The sequence below is a fragment of the Mchenga conophoros genome, linkage group LG20 (genome assembly GCF_057382185.1).
Source record: "Mchenga conophoros isolate Kocher_MC1m ecotype Shallow Benthic linkage group LG20, M_conophoros_male_GT1.1, whole genome shotgun sequence".
Lineage (NCBI taxonomy): Eukaryota > Metazoa > Chordata > Actinopteri > Cichliformes > Cichlidae > Mchenga > Mchenga conophoros.
In genome coordinates this window covers 4,217,513-4,236,713 of record NC_140545.1, presented here as the reverse complement: position 1 = coordinate 4,236,713, position 19,201 = coordinate 4,217,513, and the positions used below count along the sequence as shown (strand labels likewise).

At 41.3% G+C, this 19,201-nt stretch overlaps 2 protein-coding genes across 2 annotated transcripts; both read right to left on the bottom strand.

The window, feature by feature from the left end:
- Nucleotides 1–1,990: 1,990 nt before the first annotated feature.
- Nucleotides 1,991–8,310, bottom strand: atxn7l2b (ataxin 7-like 2b). Its single transcript, XM_085260761.1, has 9 exons — nt 8,151–8,310; nt 7,590–7,658; nt 6,064–6,376; nt 5,620–5,837; nt 5,337–5,419; nt 4,976–5,160; nt 4,396–4,564; nt 4,045–4,166; nt 1,991–3,098 (listed from the first exon to the last, which is right to left on the bottom strand). Exons 1-9 carry the CDS (start codon nt 8,245–8,247, stop codon nt 2,579–2,581), a joined length of 1,776 nt encoding a protein of 591 aa, XP_085116887.1. The 5' UTR covers nt 8,248–8,310; the 3' UTR covers nt 1,991–2,578.
- Nucleotides 8,311–8,856: 546 nt separating this feature from the next.
- Nucleotides 8,857–12,274, bottom strand: sypl2b (synaptophysin-like 2b). Its single transcript, XM_085260279.1, has 6 exons — nt 12,104–12,274; nt 11,882–11,959; nt 11,075–11,193; nt 10,776–10,971; nt 10,237–10,428; nt 8,857–10,123 (listed from the first exon to the last, which is right to left on the bottom strand). Exons 1-6 carry the CDS (start codon nt 12,119–12,121, stop codon nt 10,016–10,018), a joined length of 711 nt encoding a protein of 236 aa, XP_085116405.1. The 5' UTR covers nt 12,122–12,274; the 3' UTR covers nt 8,857–10,015.
- Between the last annotated feature and the right edge of the window lie 6,927 nt (nt 12,275–19,201).

Sequence of the window (19,201 nt, the reverse complement as noted above, 5' to 3'; positions counted from 1 at the left end):
CTCTGATTTCACTTTTATCAGAAATTGTTGTTTCATGAAACTTGTTCTTCGCATACACATCTTAGCAGGTGTTGCATTAAATAAAGAGTATGGAGCAATGTTCTCAGATTTAGTACCAGTTTGGATATGAAACTAATACATCGAAGTTTCCAAAGTTACATTTTGCTTGTATCGTGTGGAGGGAATAGAAGAGATCCTGTTGGTTACATATGAAATACATCATCGATGCCTTGACACCATCTAGTGGTAACATTATGTAAAACACTACAGTCTGTAAATATTGACATTTGCTGTTCACTAGGAAAGTAAGGTAAGTAGTTTCATAGGAGCATTATGTCTTTTTATAATGGTTCCACTGAATCTATATTTGGTGCTGGAAAAACTGGGATCACTTAGATGATAGCGGGTATTTTATCTATGCAGAGAACACCAAAATGAATCAGTGGCACCCTTGTGTATTACAAATGAATTCATAAATGATTGGAAACTTTCTCAGAAACCTTTGACTGTGCACCACAATCACAATGTTCTAAAACAGGAAGCAGGATTTAATTTATTGATATAAATAAGTAGATCTACAGGTCTGTGTAAAAATCTCGAGTCAGCCATGATTTCTTCACATTTTCTCAGCTGCAGCGATTCTATTGAGGTCTGCAAACATACATGGAAATACAGTATTTAAGTCACAATCAGAGTTTGTACAATTCTAAAAGCTTAAAAGTCAATATGTGTTGTGACCACCTTTATTATGCGACACAGTCTGAACTCTCTTGGGCAGCTTTTTTCTAATTTCTTTAACTAGTCTTCAGAAATAGTTCCCTGGGCTTCTACAAGGACATTCAAAGCTCTTCTTTGGATGTTGACTGTCTTTAGATCATCCCACACTGCTGCAATAATGTTCAGGTTCAGGCTTCCGGGAGGCCAATCAATGACTGATAGTGTTTCATTGCGTTTTTCTCTTTTACTGCACTAGCAGTCTGTTTGGGATCATTGTCATTGCTGAACATGAAGCCGTTACCAATCTTTCCAGATGATATTGTATGGTGAATCAAAACATGATGGTACTTTTCTGTGTTCAACTTTCTATCAATTTTGACAAAGATCTCGGCTGAAATGCAGCCTCCACTCTCTCTCCATCACCTGTTGTAACTGATTTTCAGTCCAGTTCTTGTATAATTTGGCAACCTCAGCCTTTTCTCCACATTTGTTTTCCTTAAGAATGGATGCTTGACAGCCACTCTTCCACTGAGATCATATCTGACGAGACTTCCGGGAACTTGGTTGAAGGATCAACTTAAGGGCCATCACCCAAGTCCTATTTTTTCCATTTTCTTGAAAACATGACTTTCAGGTACTGTTCATTTGTTGAAAATCGTTTTTAGGCCCAGCACATTTTCTTTTTTTCCTCCACTTGTCTAGACTCAGTTTTTTTAAGGACACACTGCACATCCTGCTGAGATGTGCCAAGTCTTCAGCTACTAGCTGATAAATGGGAATGAAAGTGTTTTTGCAACAGTCTGCTAGTAACAAAGTGTCCAAAGATATAATCTAAAATTGGTTCTTTGCCAAGTTATCCATTACATGTAGACTCAACACAGCTCTATCCCTTGAGTTAGCTGTCTTTTAACACTTGAATATTTTAAATGGCTTCACAAACAAAAAAGTCCTCTTTGAAAGACCTTCAGAAAGCCTGGAGAACCACTGATGAACAACAAATTATAAGAGTCTGGCTCCTTGGAAACAAAATATAAAGAAATGAGAGGTGGCTTGAGATCAATGTCGTTTATATCGTTAGAGAAAAAGCAGTGCATTTTCCAGATGCATATATAGCACCATCTGGTGTTTAAAGATGAAAAATTATCGGACGAGTAGATGCAATCGCTTTTATGAATTGAGTGGATTTCAATTTATCAAAATAAGTTTTAGTCATTAGTCTTTAATGACTCATCTGTACAGAACCGCTGTGAAATAATGAAAATCAGAGAGCAAGAGTAATGCAAGACTTTAATTGTTCTGCAACAAAAAAACTTAGTAACTTTAGCAGCATTATGAACAGACTGAGGTATACTTATGTTCTTAAACAGTTTTTATAAATTTAGCAAGAACAATTACAAATATGTCAATACAAACACTTGTTCCTGAAATCTTTGCATAAAAACCTGAAGACAAATATACACAAAAGACAAAAACCACACACACATTCACACACTCATACTATGCTGGTACCAGCTGTCCTGCACCGCTTCATCTCCAAGTGGTCGTTTTAAGACTGGCCTCTTGTTTGGCTGAAAAGCTGAGATGTAAACAGCAACTGTCACTTACCAAACACGTTTACTGTTGTTACATCACATTCAAATTAAAATGAAGAAGACGTACTGTCCATTCATGACTTTAAAATAAAAAAAGAGGAATGGATTCAGAATATAAGATAAAAGCAATACTGTGTTTAGGGGTCGAGCTTTTTGTCAAACCTTTATGTAAGTACATGTTGGATATTTTCTCCCTTCCAGAAGGCAAAGCTGGAGCAGGAAGAATGGGACAAACATTTCAACTTAGAGATCGTTGAAAGTGAAGAAGTTCAGGTTAGTAACTCGCTGCTGCTTTTGCGTTTCTGAGCAACACTCATGTGGTCATAGGCCACCACTTTCTGCTGATCGCCTGGGAGCTTCCCTTTGCTGCGGGGAGAGCGGTGATTTGGTACAGGCAAAGGGCGACACTTCTTCACATCTGACTGTCTCTTCGTAGACTCTCGTGGCTTTTTTCCATTTGAGAAGGTAGCACTGTCTGGTCGCTGAGGCTGGCCCTTCTGATGAAATAAGGGATCCCTGATGTATCTGGAGGCTTTGATCTCACTGCTTTGTAACTTCTTGACAGCTTTCTGTGCTGCGCTTGCATCTTGCATAAGTTCCACCTCTATAAGCTGAGCTTTGCTGGGACTACACACTCTCCCTGACCCGACACTTGCAGACGTGGTAGGATAAGGCGGTTTAATACTGTAAGAGTTTGGCTGACAAGGATTGTTTTCAAACTGTACCAGTGAGGTAGACTCAAGGCTGTGGGAGTGTGACCTGAGACCTGATGATACTTTAGGCATTTTCCTGCAAGTAAAAGAAAAAAAAAAAGTGAAGGTAATTCCAATAAAATAAAACTCAAAGGCAGATTCACTTACCATGAGTTTTCTGCACTATTAGCTGAAGCCTCATTTTGTTATTAGATAAATTAAACAGCGGCCTCAAGATGTTAGCTGTGATTGCTTTGACATCTGCAGGCTTAAGGTCTGAACTGTTTCTAGTACTAGACTTCAAAAAGAAACACAGTCCAATAATACTCATGGAAACCAGCTGTCACGAGTTATTTTCACCTCACTGCGCTGCAATGCTAAAATTAAAATTTTGTACTGTAAATATGGCACAATCGGGCAAAATCACATCACACACAAAAAGAGATGTTTCTTTATATTGTGGAAAACATTGGTGTTAGCTTATGCCCTTATGCCAGACCAATGGCAAAATTGTAATGCTGACGGATACCATGGCATTGTTGTTCCAGGTATGGTTTTGTGTTTCAGTCTTCTGAGTTTTGTCAGGGGTGTTATTTATAAATGTAACCAACATGGTTGTGGTTAAAAAGCAGAGGATGCGGTTGGTGGGGGTTTGCATCAAGATGAAGGATTTGAAACAGTGTGTTCTTTGAGCATTAAAGCATCCAAAGCTATGAAGCTGCAAATGAGCCTCACGGCAGGCATCAAGGCTTTTCTTTGTAATATAAGTGAAGACATGCAGTGCAAACAGATGTTTTTCAACCCGTCAGCAAAGGTAGGAAATAGAAAAGAAAAAAAAAAGCTGATGTTTCTGTTATTTAGACAATTACCAGGGAGTAGCTGAGGCCATCCACAGTAGACCTCCTCCCTGTAGCGATTTCAGTGTCTAGTTCAGTGGAGGCTCTTGCATATTGTGGATAGTTGTCTTTTAAGCTCAGTCAGCAGGTCTTTTCTTCAACTTGTTTTGGGCAAATGGGTGCCATTTAAAAAACAGTAATACTCACTTCCACAAGTGTGTGCTGACATGGCGCTCCAACATGGCACTGAGTGCAAAGCGCAGGTGGTGCAAACGCCGATCAAATGTGAAGATGCTGCAACCGAGCGTGCGACATCCAAAAGTGCATAGCTGCATGAAAGCAATGTGTAAATTTCCACCGTTAACATCTTTAAAAAGAATTGAAAGTACATAAACATCCACACCACCCTTTTTTGTTTTGAGAAATATAACATGGATTTTATGCTATATTAGAAAGATTATCACACAGCCCCTCTGAAGACAGTCATTAAAGATTTTTTTTAACGTAACAACCTTCCCATCAACCAGCTGCTGTGCATTTTGTATATCTCGCCCTCACCCCAAGAGGTTTGGGGTGCCAGGGTGTAGCAGGTAGGTCTGTGGCTTCATCCTGCTCATCTTCTTCACTGTCGTCACTTGACAAAGTGAACGGGTACGGAGGTTGCACTTCCGCTTCCACAGTGCCGTTACCCTCCTCCTCGGGAGAGCTTCCTGATGGATTCCTGGACCTGTGTGAAGGCAAAGTAATGCAAACGTGAGACTGTTGTGACAGCTAGTGCATGGCCCACAAAAAAACATTAAAATAAAAAACCTACATCAGTTTCATGTGATAAAATAAATATGCAGATATGCAAAAGACGATGCATACTTATCAGGACTGTAACATCTGTCTGGTAATCCTCAAGATTTCCATTCAAAGTGTTTTTGGGGTTTTTTTTACTCGTAATGGAGGAAAGCTCATTATAGCGTGGACTAACACAGACTGAACTACAATGGGAGAACTGCAGCTCAACAATTTGCAATTATCCTGCATCACCGTACGACGCTGAGTATGCAGTAGTATGTTGCTTTCTTATATAACTGAAAGAAATACTTAATTTACTGCAATAATCTGCTAAGGTATACACTAAGACTCATACCCTTGAATGTGGCAGTTGTTGCTGTCTTTATTTGTTATTTTTTCCCCGTCAGCTTCCACATGTTTCTTTTTGTATTTTGATTCATCACGAAGCTTCTCCATATCTTGATCTGTAGCTGAGGTAGTTCTCTGATCAGTGGTCTTAGTCTCTCCCAACACTTTCTGCTGATGCTTGACTGAATCAGCCTATGAAAGAAAGAACCGTGAGAGAGCAGTGCAAAAGAGAAAAGGAAAAAGTGACATAGTTTGGTTTTGTATGAAATAATAAAAGATGCAATTTCCAAACTTTTATACAGTTAACTACAATAAGTAAATGATAACAACTCTGGGCAATGTGCCATGACAATGTACTGAGAGTTTACATTGCACATTAGCTCCCTGTTGCACAGCGTCTTCCTTTCGGGGTCCAAAACTCTGCCGTGTTTATTCAGATCACATTCTTTTTCTATGTGGAGAAAAGCACAAACACAAAGGTCAGTCAGCAACAGCAGGACTTGTCAGGAGGATCCATGCAGGCTGTTACTTAAAAATGCAAATACTGATGTACAACACATTAAGCCCAAGTTAACACACTAAGTGGGCAGACTTCCTAGAAAGCAGCAGGGGAAGTAATAGACAAAAGTTGGGGGGAAAAAGCTGACTTACTGTGGATGTTTTTGTAAATCCGGCTGTAGGTTCTTATGCCCCGCTGAGGACAGTGAGACTCAGTGGACTGTCCAGCTGTCAACTTCTGCACAGAGGATTTCTCTAACAGAGTGGAGGTGGAACAGTCGTCAGGGGGCAGGGGTGCTGAATGGAATGGAGGAAGGCAAGGCATGGAGGACGAGTGAGGGTTTTCTTCAGGGAACTTCACAGAAGATAAACTACAGAAAGAAGTTTAAAATGAGCTTAGAATTAACTTATTAGATTCATGATATTCAGACTTACACGAGAGACAACACTGATATTTATGCAAGATATAAACTAGAAGATGTAAATGTGTTTTTGCCTACATCTCCAGGAAGAGCAGGGAAGAGTTCTCCAATAACAATTAATCTGTTAATTTTAGCATTGACTACTAATTCTTGAACGGGCACTCGTAAACAGTACCTCACTATATATTTGTGGGTCTTTGTAGACTTGTGCTGTTGGGCAGGTGAGGTTGCAGATGAGGTGCCGCCCTTTTGACATCTGCCTTCCTTCTTCCTTTCCATAGAGGAAGAATTATTAGAAAGACTGAGGCTGGAGCAATTTAGCTGCTGAGGCGCCACAGCGGATGGCGGGTTACATATCTTTGTAACAGAACCATGCAACCTTTCACAGTGCCTCTCAAAGGCTTGAGGTTTCACCACCTGACCACACTGGCTGCACACCACCAAATAAAAATCATCGTGTGCTGGGCAGTGGCCATATATGTGCATATCTATAGAGAAGAAAAAGAAGGAGAGACAAAATTAGGTACATTTATGGTCAGATGTTTACATACACTCATGACAACATGATGTGAATGTCATTTGCGGCTTTCGATTATTTCTTTGAACTGTTCTTTTTTCCAGGGTGGATGATTGTACAGCAAACATCTTTACTGGCTTTAAAAAACAAGAATTAGGTGCACAAGTTTGAATTTATTTTGGAAATGTTCTAAAGCACACAGGGTCAGAAGTATAAATACGGGCTCAACACAGCCATGGTCTGAGTTTCAGGAAGGCCAATCCAGAAGCTTAAAGTGAACTTGGTTTATCCATTTTAAAACCAGCTCTGATGTGCACCTGGGATCATTTTCCTGCTGGAACACCCATCCAAGTTTCAACCAGCTAGCTGCTGAATTGACGTGGAGTTGAAGAATTTGAAGCTAGTCCTCTTTCTGTGAATTGTACCAGTGCCACATGATGCTACCACCACCATGCTTAACAATAGGTACAATGTTCTTATGTTTTAAAGTCTTACCTTTACTTCTCCAAACATACCAATTTTCATTGTGGCCAAATAACTCAATCTTTGTCTCACGTGACCATGAAACCTTTGTGCAGAAGGCATATGGGTTGTCCATGCAGGCGGCTGCAAATTTCAGTCGAGTTTGAAGCCGTCAGCTTTGGACCAGGCACCTTCTCGTACCAATGCAATGTAAACATAGTGACATTGGTGCTCCAGGAGTTTCCAATGCATGACAAGCTTGAGCCTTGGTGGTTTCTCCTTCTTAGATCTTCACTGAGTTCTTTAAACACTCCTATTGCAGTCAGTATCGCTTAAGCCAATGAGTGATGTCAAGCAAATCTACCAGTTGTAATTAATCATGATCACTAACAAGAAGTTAATAAGCCTTGGCCTTGTCAAGTTAAAAGATACCGTAAAAACTTCAGCAACACTTATTAAAAATGTAAGTTACTGTATGTCTACATTTGAGCCTATTATTTCAACCCTGTGTGGATGAGAAAAAAAATCCAAAATAAATTCAAACATGTACATCCAATTCTTGTTTTTTTTAAAGTCATTTAAGATGTATGCTGTACAATCATTACACCCCGGAAAAGCAAAAGTTCAAAGAAATTATTAAAATCCACAAATAACCACGACGTTCATGTCCGTGACGATTGTAAGCAAATTTCTAACTGAATGCGCCCAGTCACAGTCCTCACCTTCTTTTCCGAGCGTCATGGTCTCTGAGCAGTTCATCCCATACTCGTCATCTTCAACCTTAGACCCAGCTGCAGGCAAAGCAAACCCGTGAGCATGAAATACTAAATTCTAGTATCTTCTTGCCACAAACGGGTTTATTTGGTTATACAGTAACAGATGCATATCACACATGAGAGGGTTTCACGCGTCAGTTTGAATTATTCATCCACAGCTATTGCCAACTGATTACAGTCACTTTTGCTGTAAAAGCTTTAAGTTGAGCAAATTTTCAACTAAATTTATGCTCTTGTCTCTGATCCAAAACAAACCGCGTCTTTCAGTAAGACTTTAACATTCTGTTTTCACCACATAACAGAATAAGGAGGAAATTCTTTCCATTTGTGCTCATAGGTTGTCAACAAACGACGAAAGCTCGCTGCACTAGGACCCAGCGCGTCTTTTGTTTGGGTCGTGCCTTGTGTCGCTGTGTGTGTTTAAGTACCAAAAAACGAAACAAATCGTCGGATGCTGACGTTATGACGTGCTGGGAATCAGGTCTGGAGCTGGGGTGCACGACTCACCGTCAGATGATAAAACATTCACTCTGTCTACCCAACAGCTCCAGTTTAATCCGACAAAGTCGTCGAGATTAGGATTTCGCCGATCCAAAGCGGCCATTGCAGCTCTTGCGCGCTCACGATTCGCCAGTTCACGCGCAGTTCACGAAGCTCGTGACCGTGCTGATCCATGTTTACTCATATATTGCCAGTTTTTATTATAAAAGTACAAAATTTGAGATTTTGCATCGCTTTATATTACCTATTTTAAATAAATACTGTATATATATATATATATATATATATATATATATATATATATATAAATATATATATATATTAGTTTAGTAGTAAAAGTTTAACTTATTCTGCAGCGCTGTAGTTCGACGAAAAATGGCTCCACAGCAATTTCACAAAGCTGGTCATATGCTTTTTTTGTGTCTGAACAACTGTGCAAACCATAAAAATGTTCCAGTAAAACAAATTAAACATATACACGCTGTGTTTTTGAGTTCAAAAATATTCTGCACTTTATGCAGTGATGAAGCTCAGCAAAGGTCAGGTATCAGGTCTACACAGGTTGTAAAATTTTTAAGTGGGGCACAACCATTACACACGTAACCCTTAATGTGTGTAAGACCTGAACTCCAGTGTACCCGCCTTACAAACATGTTATGCAATATGTGCTGCCACTGAAATAACAGGCATAAAAAACTGATCTGACAACAAATATGGTTCTTTCTTTTAATCAAGCAAGACATTTCATGTCCACACAATTTCTTTCTGTATTCGACCACAGACTCCATTCTCTTCTGTAGCATTTTAACAACAATTTGATTGATAAAGCTGGAAACTGGGAATCAAGCCCGCTCACAAAAAGTAGGAAATCATAAGAGTGGTGGAAATTAAGGCAGATGGCTTGCATTCCCTTATAACAAAGAGGAGGTAGAAGCCTCGCAAAAGAGAGATAAGAAATATACAATTACTGAAAACAGGCAAGAGATTAGTCAACCATTTAAGAAAAAAACAAAACAATAAAAGAACCAATGAGTAGCTAAGCTCACACAAGAGGGTTGACAACATTACTGAAATAGTGTATTGAACAATGTAATTTTAATACAAACTCCTCAATTTAAACACACTCCTTGATTTAGAAAGATCTAGAAACAGAAAAATGCAAGTCCTATTGGGAGAAGCGCCCAATAAATATCTTATAATTCCAAGCAATCGTGAGAAATGTGAAATTCCTAAAGAGTTGGCATGTTCCTAATGAACAGAGGCATCACATACAACAAAATATTTAGCCGTTAGTCTAAACAAGTGAAATCAGCCTGACGTGAAGAGATGATGAGGCGTAATAACAAAAAAGATTAAACGGGACTCTGACCCACTTTAAACAATCTCACACTGGCTACTTTTTTAATGAATTTTTCGAAACTCTATATTTTCAGGCTTTTATAATAAAGATTGTGCTGAAATTCGTATCCACAGTCTACAGTTGTGTTAAGAATCAATGCACTTAAACTATATTTTATTTGTTAGGTTTCTTGCACTTCATACACTCAACAGCCCTGAGCCTTTAAAAAAAAATTTCTGAATGCAGAATGTATGGTTACAAAATACTGCACATCCATAGTCTCATTAGAAATAAGGGGCCCTTCATATTTGATGCATAGATATAAAAATGTTCTTTGTAAAATGTGCTTGAGAGAAAATCCAGATCTGAAATTAATACTGCAAAAAAAAAAAGAGCAGTCAGTTTGAAATACATTTGTTATACGTAGAATAGTATTTTTCCTTTTGCAGTCCTAACCAAAAGCATTTGTGTAGGAGCACTACATGTTAGACTATTTTAAAATGACGTGGCTGTGTAGTTAGAATGGCTTCGGTCACCCCTCCACATTTGCAGGTGGGTTGGCCGATTTGTGGAAAGGCGTTTCCTTGTAAATAAACCAGCAGTTGCCTCCCCACAAGATGAGGTTAAGAAAACCAAATACCTGCCGAAAAATAAAACAGAAGAAGTCAAAACTGTACATGGGTAATTTTAAAAAAAGCAAGGGTAATTATCCATTTAAGGCTTATTACTTAAAATAAATTGCATAAAGCTTACCACAGAGGCATTCAATCGACCCATGGAAGGCAGAGCCCCCGTTGCGCACGTGTTCACGCCACCTTTGCAAACGTCAATAAGAGTCCGCAAGAATGTAGGATCGGTAGCCCTCTTGACATCAGACAAACCTTTACCCCAAGCAGAAGATGATACCAACCACAGGAAGGCGAACACTGCAGTCAACCCCAGGTCCTTATTGAGCAGCAAAAAATACATGTCACTACAAAACCCACAAGGAGACCCAACTGAAATGTTTTCAGCAGAGAACAGAGCAGTGTCCAGCTGCTTGGAAACCACGCCCTCCCCAGTTTTTCATTTTCATATCTCTGTTAAATCCTCAAACTTGAGAGTGGACATCTCGTTATCTCTGCTCTCCTGCATCACTAAAGTGAATAATTACAAATCATAAAATATGTCCTTACTTCAAATTTGCTTTAAATTGGTCGTTCTGTAATGTCATCTTGACCTGTGAGCTGTTTGGAGGACGACCTAGCTAAGCCAAAACAACAGAGAAATAGAGTGAATCCAGTCAAACCTACCAGGATTGGGCCCCGACTAGGTTCCCTGTACAAGTGGTTGTAACACAAATAGATGATTAGCGTGGCGGTGCTGTAGAGGAACGCAAACACACCAATACAGACATAAAACTGCGCAGAGGATGAGTGGTCTCCAGTCAGAAAGTAATTAGTGGATGTTCCATTACAGTTAGGGACAGCGTAGGGATGATCCATCAACCTGTGTACACACAAAGAACGCATTAGAAATTATGACAATCGTTAAAGAAAACACACTTTCCGGTAAACTGGAATCTGAGGTGTGGCACTGTTTGTTTTGGCACCTGAATGGGTAGTTAAAGTTTGCTGTTATTTCTTTATTTTCTGTTCCGTTGCATTTGACATTGATGCTGGATGAGCCACTGTAACCTCCGGTTGTAGCAAAGGCAAATATGGAGAAGACCTGCACCCACACACACACACACACACACACACACACACACGAATATATAAGATAAAGGGATACAAATTAGGTGCTCAGGATAGAGTGCTGAACATAACTGTCACACAAATGTACCCACACTTCCTTCCAGATTTTATGCAATTAACTTTTTTTTTGGTTTGGTTTTGTGTAAGACAGGAAGTCTTACACAAAACTATCAGGGTGACAGCTGTACAGAGTAGCAAAATCCGGTCTTAAAGTCATGCAATGCTGCCAGAATGCTTTATCCAGTAGCTGGAAGCGCAGAAATGAATATCAACCTGCACATATGAAATAAAATTTGGTTTTATGCGGCTACGCATGTTAATCGGACCCTATACTGTAAACCCTCTGGCGTGCAGAACACTGAACATCCTGCCTGCTACACGTTGGTTTTTGGTTTGAGCCGCATAAAGGCCTATTATAGGAAGGCATCTTGACTCGAGTGCAACTGCATGCCGTATTTATAACAGTGCTACAGCTCAAATGATGAATTGGATGGCTTATCTGGGCGTAGCAGTGGGTCACAAGACAAATAACACAATCAAGTTATGAAGTAGTTTTGCAGCCAAGGAGGCTTCCTACGCAAAGCACACCCCGCCATACAGGCCATATGGTAAAAAGTAAAAGGAAAGAAAGCAAAAAAAAGAAAAGTGAAGAAAAAACTTACCCATTCTAGCAAACGGATGAATGCCAAAGGCTCTTTAAGAGGTCCAAAGTCAAGACTGAATCCCGAAGTCATCACTTTCTAATCGAAAATAAAGACACAGCGTGAGAAAGACGGAGTTGCACTGCCGAGGAGGGTCGGGCGTAAATAGGAGTGTTTGCTCAAAAGTGTCCATTCATCAGATATACGTCATTAACTGCTAAACTCTTCCTGTAGCGCGTTTACCTGCGCAACGGATTCCATTGTTTCCCCAGACTCAAAATCAGAGTTTAGGAGCGGTTATGAATCGCCGATCCTGGTCTCTTTGCAGCTGCGTCGAAGATCCTTGGTCTTGTCAAAACTTTTCCAACAACTTTGCTGACTTGGAGCTGACAACACGTGATCACCGACGAAGGGGGGCGCTGCTTAACAGCAGGGCTCAAAGTGGAGGAAATGCCATCCGGTAGCTCCTGTTTGTTTTTCGCCACTAGGCGTTCATCTTTGTAGGTTACACTACACAAGAAAGAGTTTTTCAGAGCTTACAAATGCAAAAAACATGTGAAATTAAATTTTACTAGTTGCCCTAAAGACACAGAAGTGTAAGTGCCAGAAGTAAACGTGGTATTTGCAGAACATTTGAGATCACACAAGTTATTCTTTATAGTTTTCATGTGGACTTACATGAGCTTTAAGTGAGATGTACCATTAATTTTAATCGTCCTGATAGTGTTTCTTGTCTAAGACTTGCCCGTATATGTCTTAAAGTTTGCTCACGTTTGCTTCACATCCCTCATGCATGGATGTCTTTAGTGTGTATATAGTATGAGCTGTAGGCCTGTATATGTGTCCACAGCTGCACTGTGTCCAAGTGTATTTAATGTTTCTGAAAATTGCAGTCAGGTTCTGTTAAATTTGTTGACATGCTGTGGAAGCAAATTCGATTCCTACTATGATTCCTGTGAATCATCTGATGGTGCTGTGCAGAGTTTATTGCATATAATGAAAAAAAAAAAAAACCCAACCAGGATGTGTTGACTTAAGGAGGAGCCTTTTAACACTTAAGTAAATTTGGCTTTTTTTTTTATTAAGCCTGTTGAGAAACTCTTGCTTCGCTTACCAAAGTGATGACCATTTGACCTTTTGAAAAAGTAGCGATTTATTTATTTCGGTGTCTATAATCTACTTGTCACATTTTCAAATAATTCTTTAAATTTAACTATTTTGCTACAAAATCTTATTGGTTAAACTGGTGCATTAGTGATGGCATTGACACTGCTGTGACTCAGAGTCAGTATTGAGCCTGTATTTGTTTGTTTGCCCATGGAAGAAAAGTCAATAAAATCCAAGATTTTGATGTGTGCAAGATCAAGGGAACAGTTCACCCTGTCCGGGATAGGGTTACTGGGGCGCCCCCCACCCCAGGCCCGGGGAGGGTGCCCAAGGGTGAGCATCTGGTGGCCGGGCACAGCCTGAAAAGGGGACATGGGCCCATCCTCCTGCAGGCGACCAGCTGGAGGCACAGTGGGGGTCAGGTCAATGTGTGCCGTGCAGTGGCCAGGAGCGGAGGCCCTTGCGGACCAATCCCCGGCTACCAACACTTGCATTTGGGACATCTGGGACCGATCGTGGCTCAAGAGTTGGCAGTTTGTCTTGTAATTGGAAGGTTGCCGGTTCGAGCCCAGGCTCGGACAGTCTCGGTCGTTGTGTCCTTGGGCAAGACACTTCACCCGTTGCCTGCTGGTGGTGGTCAGAGGGCCCGCCTCTGTCAGTGCTCCCCAGGGTGGCTGTGGCTACAATGTAGCTTGCCATTGCCAGTGTGTGAATGGGTGGATGACTGAATGTGTAAAGCACTTTGGGATCCTTAGGGACCAAGTAAAGCGCTATACAAAGACAGGTACAAATACATTTACCATCTGATAAGGATGTCTCCTGGGTGCATCCTGGGTGAGGTGTTCTGGGCATGCCCCACCAGGAGGAGGCCCCAGGGGAAGACCCAGTACATGGTGGAGAGATTATATCTCTCGGCTGGCCTGGGAATGGCTTGGTGTTCCCCCCGACAAGCTGGAGGAAATGGCTGGGGAGAGGGAGGTCTGCGCATCTGGATGGATGGATGGATGTTGATGTGTATTATATCACAATGAATTACCAACTGGATTAAAAAAGACAGCTGTGACTCTCAACAGCTCCAAAACCAAAGATTCACATATAGATGAGTAATTTGATTGTTTTTTTTAAGGAATTTGTGACATCAAGATACAGAATGTGACTAGGGGTTAGGTATAATTGAATATTCTTCCTTACTGCCCTAATCATGCTTCTCTTTATTTAGTGGGAACCAGTTTTATTTTACTTCATATTGTGGATATAAAGTGCATATCCCACAATAAAATTTGACATATTCGAAAATCAAATAATCTAGCGCTTAACAAACTTAACAAACTGCTTTTTGTTTCTTTGTGTTTCTTGGCATATTATCAATTATATTGTTAGTTAATTGATCTCGTGGCAGGTTAGGCCTCCAGTGCTTAACAAATTTGTGAGACCATCTACCACAAAAATAAGAAAATATAAATATTTTAGAAATCTGTCAAAAACATGTTTAAAATGACTGAATGCACTAAACTGAATTCATATTTTTACACACCCATTTTAGCTGGCACACTGGACAGAAATTAATCAAGAGAACATTCAAACACTAAAAAACAGATTTTATTTCTGTCTTTACAGGTGAAAGTAAGCAAATGCAATCTGGCATCTTAATCAAAAGATAACAATGTGCTGTCCAATTTTTCCAGCTTTGTTTGTAAAACTTGTGGATATTGACAATAACTATATTTTAACATTAAAACCAACATTTCAAGAGCTTATGCATATTGGCTGACTGGCCATTAGCCATGAAACATAACAAATGATTTGGGTTATTACCATTCATCCATCTTCTTCTGCTTAACCAGGGGTCATGGTGGCAGCAGCCTAAGCAGAGAAGCCCAGACCTCCCTCTCCCTGGCCACCTCCTTTTGCTTGTCCGGGGGTCAGGGAAACAGTAAGGCATTCCCAGTCCAGCTGAGAAATATAATCTCTCCAGCATGTCCTGGGTCTGCCCTGGGGCCTCGAAATAGGGGAACATGCCCAGAACACTAGCCTAAGGATAGCCATAATTTGGAGAAAGCTCACTTTTGACTCTTGTATCCACGATCTTGTTCTTTCAGTAATTACCCAAAGCTCGTGACCATAGGTGGGATGTGGACATACACTCAGGGTATCTCAGGTACCCTGGCAGAGTGTATAAGGATCAAATGGCTCATAGCAATGGGCCAGACTCCCAGTATTCCCAAATGCCTTCTCCAAACCCACAGAACACATGTAGACTGGCAAACTCCCATCCACCCTCAAATATCCTTGATAGGGTAAAGAGCTGGTCCAGTGTCCCGTGACCTAGAACACTCCTTGTTCCTCCTGTATCCAAGGTTCGACTAACAGATGGACTCTCTTTTCCAGCACCCTGGGATAGACTTTGCTGGGGAGGCTTAGCAGTGTGATCCCCCTGTAGTTGGAGCAGACCCTCCAGTCCCCCCTTCTTGAAGATGTGAACCGCCACCCTCATCTGCCAATCCAGAGGTACTGCCCCTGATCTACATGCAACAGTGTAGAGGTGTGTCCGAAGACAGCCCTACAAGATCCAGAGCCTTCAGGAACTCAGGGCGGACCTCATCCATCCCAGGAGCTCTGTCACCAAGGAGTTGTTTAATTGCCTCGGTGACCTCACCCCTGGTAATGGACGAGTTGTTCCCCTTGTGTCCAGACTCTGCTTCATCTATGGAAGACCTATCAGTGCAATATCCTCAGTTGAAGTCAGCAGTGCTCCACCAGTACTTTACACAGTGCAGGTACAGCACCCCTTTGCCCTCCTGAACGGCCTGATGGTTTGCCAGAATGTCTGTGAGGCAGTCCAAAAGTCTTTTTCCAAGGCCTCTCTGAACTCCCACACTCCCATAGTATTTGCTTCAGCAACTACTTGCTCTCTTCACTTGAGTGTCCAGAACATACAGACACAGATCTGATGATATGAATACAAAATAAATCATCGACCTGCAACCTAGGGTGTCCTGGTGTTACGTGCACTTATGGAAAAACTTATTGTGGTGTGAATGAGACACGACGGGTCCAAGGATCATAGTTTTGAGCCATCTTTATTGACATGCGTCACACCACAACAACACCAACCCCTGAGTCCCCGTGTTTGTTTGTTTTTTGTTGGGTTTTTTTGCCTGTCTCATTTGGCTCTTTTGCCATCAGAATTATTGTCTAAAGGCAAAGAAAGATGCCCAAAAGATTTACTTTACCAAATTGACCATCCCAGCCTTGCCATAATGGTCCATTTGATTCACCTTTTATTGTTTATTTTATTTTCACTTGCTGAATACGGGACAGACTTGACTGGGGGAAAGAAGGGGAGAAAGAAAGAGGGAAAGAGAAACTGCTGAGAAGAGGGACGGGGGAGAAGGGCAAAAAACAAAGTCCCCGTGTTTTAACAGCATCTGCGTGATCTGCAGATGCCGCGCAGGTATGTCCGCATGGCACCACGGGCCACGCCTCACCACACTTATGTTCAAACGTGGTGTTCGCTATTGATAAACTGTGGTTTGCACACAAGTCCAGTAATGGAACACTCATCTGGTTCAGATCTGGCGGGCCGTTCCTCCCAATCACACCCCTCCAGGTCAAACTGTCGTTGCCCACATGAACATTGAAGTCTCCCAGTAAGATGACAGAGTCCACCAACTTGTTCCCCAAACCAAAGGCACAGTGAACTGTTCTCTTGATCTTCTACTCATAAGGGTTTTTGAATGGCTCTTTGTCTGGTTTCTCACCCAGGACCAATTTGCCATGGGAGACCCTACCAGGGGGCACCCCCCCGACAACATAGCTCCTGGGACACACAAACCTGTCCACCACAATAAGGTAGCGATTCAAGAAGGTTATTACCAATACTGGTAATTTAGGGCAGCTGTGGATAAACCATACATGTCAAGAGCCGTAGTTCAGCACACAAGCTGGACCCAGAAGCAGAGACAATACGCCAAGGTGCACGCAAAATAAACTTTATTTCTAATTACGGGTGTCCCGAAAGGGTCAAAGGAAAACACGCCGAGTAAATGGGAAACAAAGGGACCGGGAGATAAGCAACTCGGGAACGCCGTAATCAGGACCGTGGGAGGCTGCAACAGAAAGAGGAAGAGAGTTACTGGGGAGCGGGGGAATAACAGCATACGCGGGGCAGAGTTATTAATCTCACGATCAGGGCTGGGCCGTGGGAACCGGAGGGAGGGGTGAGGGTCCGCGGGAGAGCTGCAGGGAAACAGAGGAGATGATGACCGGTGGTGATCCGAACTCCAGGCGGGCAGGAGGACAGACAAGAGGAGGCTCAAAACATGCCGAACGGTTACCTGAGCACACAATGAAAGGATTAGCGTTGTTCAGAATTTCACAACCACCTTCACCTGGGGGCCAAGTTACCGCTGAAAGGTGACTAACAGACTGGCGTGGAGCAGCTGGCTGAGCGGGGTTAAATAGTCCACCTGATGATCGCCTGGAATGGGATGCAGGTGTAGAGTCGACAGCCACACCCGTGGGCGTGGGCATCCCATCAGCTCCTCGGACACCGGGCCGCGGACCATGACAATACATATGCTACATGCAGACATTTCTGCATCTCTGCTTTTTAAAGACACTTTGTATATAGTTTATTTGATGTAATATTTAATAGTGAACTGTAAATTTTGGCTTTTTTTCAAGGAAGCAATTTTTATTCAGTGTTTTCATAAAAGCCTTATTTTTATGCATTTACTACTACTGAAACCTTTCAAAATGAAGTTCCACCCTTGTGTGCATGGATTGTCAGCAGGTCAAAAGATTCAGCTCCCACATACCAAATAACTTACATATGAAATTATCTCGCAGGCCAGATATAATTGGATGTGGCCCGTGAGCCGTGACCTGGTCTAAACATTGTATCAAGCACTGTAAATAGGCATGCATGGGGATCAGGTGTGATCCCCTATTAGATCCTACCTTCTTTTATATATTAATGAATTGCAGAGCCAAAATTAATCTGGGTGTGGTATTTTATGCTTTTTCATGCTTATATGTCAGAGCTTCTTAAAAGTGGAACTTTTCTTTCAAACAATTGTTCAGGCACTAATTATGGCTGATAGGCTCCACTAAACAATTTAATTTGTTTTAATGACAGTACAAGGTGAGGAGGATTTTTTTTAACGATGCCTGATATCATAGCAAACAGCTAAACGTTAAGTGACTGCACAGTAAGAGTGATTGATAGATATTGAGATTTCTGCAGATGTTAAATGAGCATTATTAAACTCATGTCATGTGATTAACATGACTCTCGTCAATGTGGGTCAAACTTATTTACACAGAGGCTCTCCTTTCCCACAGTCTCAGTGAATGGCAACGCCTGTTTATGGGCTGGGTGCTCAGGCAAATTAAGGTACACTGTGCCATCTATTAATATGACTAATTTTCCTCAGCACACTGTACAGCAGGACTGGAAGATTCTGGTTCTTTTAGAAAAGCTCTGGTCTCGTTTTTGCAAGTCACATCTCGAATGAATAAAACTGCCTTTGTTCCCTACCTTTTATTAGCTGACTATGCAGTGGGAGGGAGTTCAGGTCCATTGTAAGTCCTCTTTGTGAAGGAATCCTGCTTCACAGTTGTGATTGTCGGGTTTCCTGAATGTATCTGAATAAAGAAACATACTTTCAATAAACAAAACTAATGGGGTATCCTTGATGACCCAAGAAACATTTGGGAATAGCTAAATTCTAGATTCAAACTCAAGTTTTCAGGGAGTTTTATGCCACTGAAACTTGTTCAACAGGTTTTTTATTTTGGGCTGCCATGCTATGTCAATGTTTTTGCTGCTGGCAGAGTTGCTGGACTGGCTTGAGCCACAACACTCAAGTAGCATGACTTCTGATCTAGTCTACCCACCTTCATTTATATGACAAGATATTATTTTACTCCTTCACAACAGATTTGCTGAAAAAACTAAAACCCAGAGTTCAAATGTGATCACAGGTATTGGGTTGGGGTTTTGCATATCCAGACAGCTAAGGATTGTTTTGAATTTGGGTTAAGGGTTATTTTAAGTTATTTTGAACACATGACCAGTAGTCATGGGATTATTATGCATCACATGCACAAGTCTAATGAATTCTAAATTAGTCAGAATTGAAACAGAATTGCTAAATGTACTTTGAGAGGGTACCAGGCCATACAAAAAAACGACTTTGATTCATTTAAAGAAAATTGTATCATACTGTA

Excerpts from the sequence above, each read along its gene's own strand:
- atxn7l2b (XM_085260761.1), bottom strand. The coding sequence starts at position 8,247 with ATGGCCGCTTTGGATCGGCGAAATCCTAATCTCGACGACTTTGTCGGA. Across the intron at positions 4,167-4,395 it reads GGCACCCCAAACCTCTTGGG|CTATGCACTTTTGGATGTCG; the intron begins GTGAGGGCGAGA and ends GCTTTCATGCAG. Across the intron at positions 3,099-4,044 it reads GTCAGCACACACTTGTGGAA|GAAAATGCCTAAAGTATCAT; the intron begins GTGAGTATTACT and ends TTTTACTTGCAG.
- sypl2b (XM_085260279.1), bottom strand. Across the intron at positions 11,194-11,881 it reads TCATCCGTTTGCTAGAATGG|GTCTTCTCCATATTTGCCTT; the intron begins GTAAGTTTTTTC and ends GTGTGGGTGCAG. Across the intron at positions 10,124-10,236 it reads GTCGATTGAATGCCTCTGTG|GTATTTGGTTTTCTTAACCT; the intron begins GTAAGCTTTATG and ends ATTTTTCGGCAG.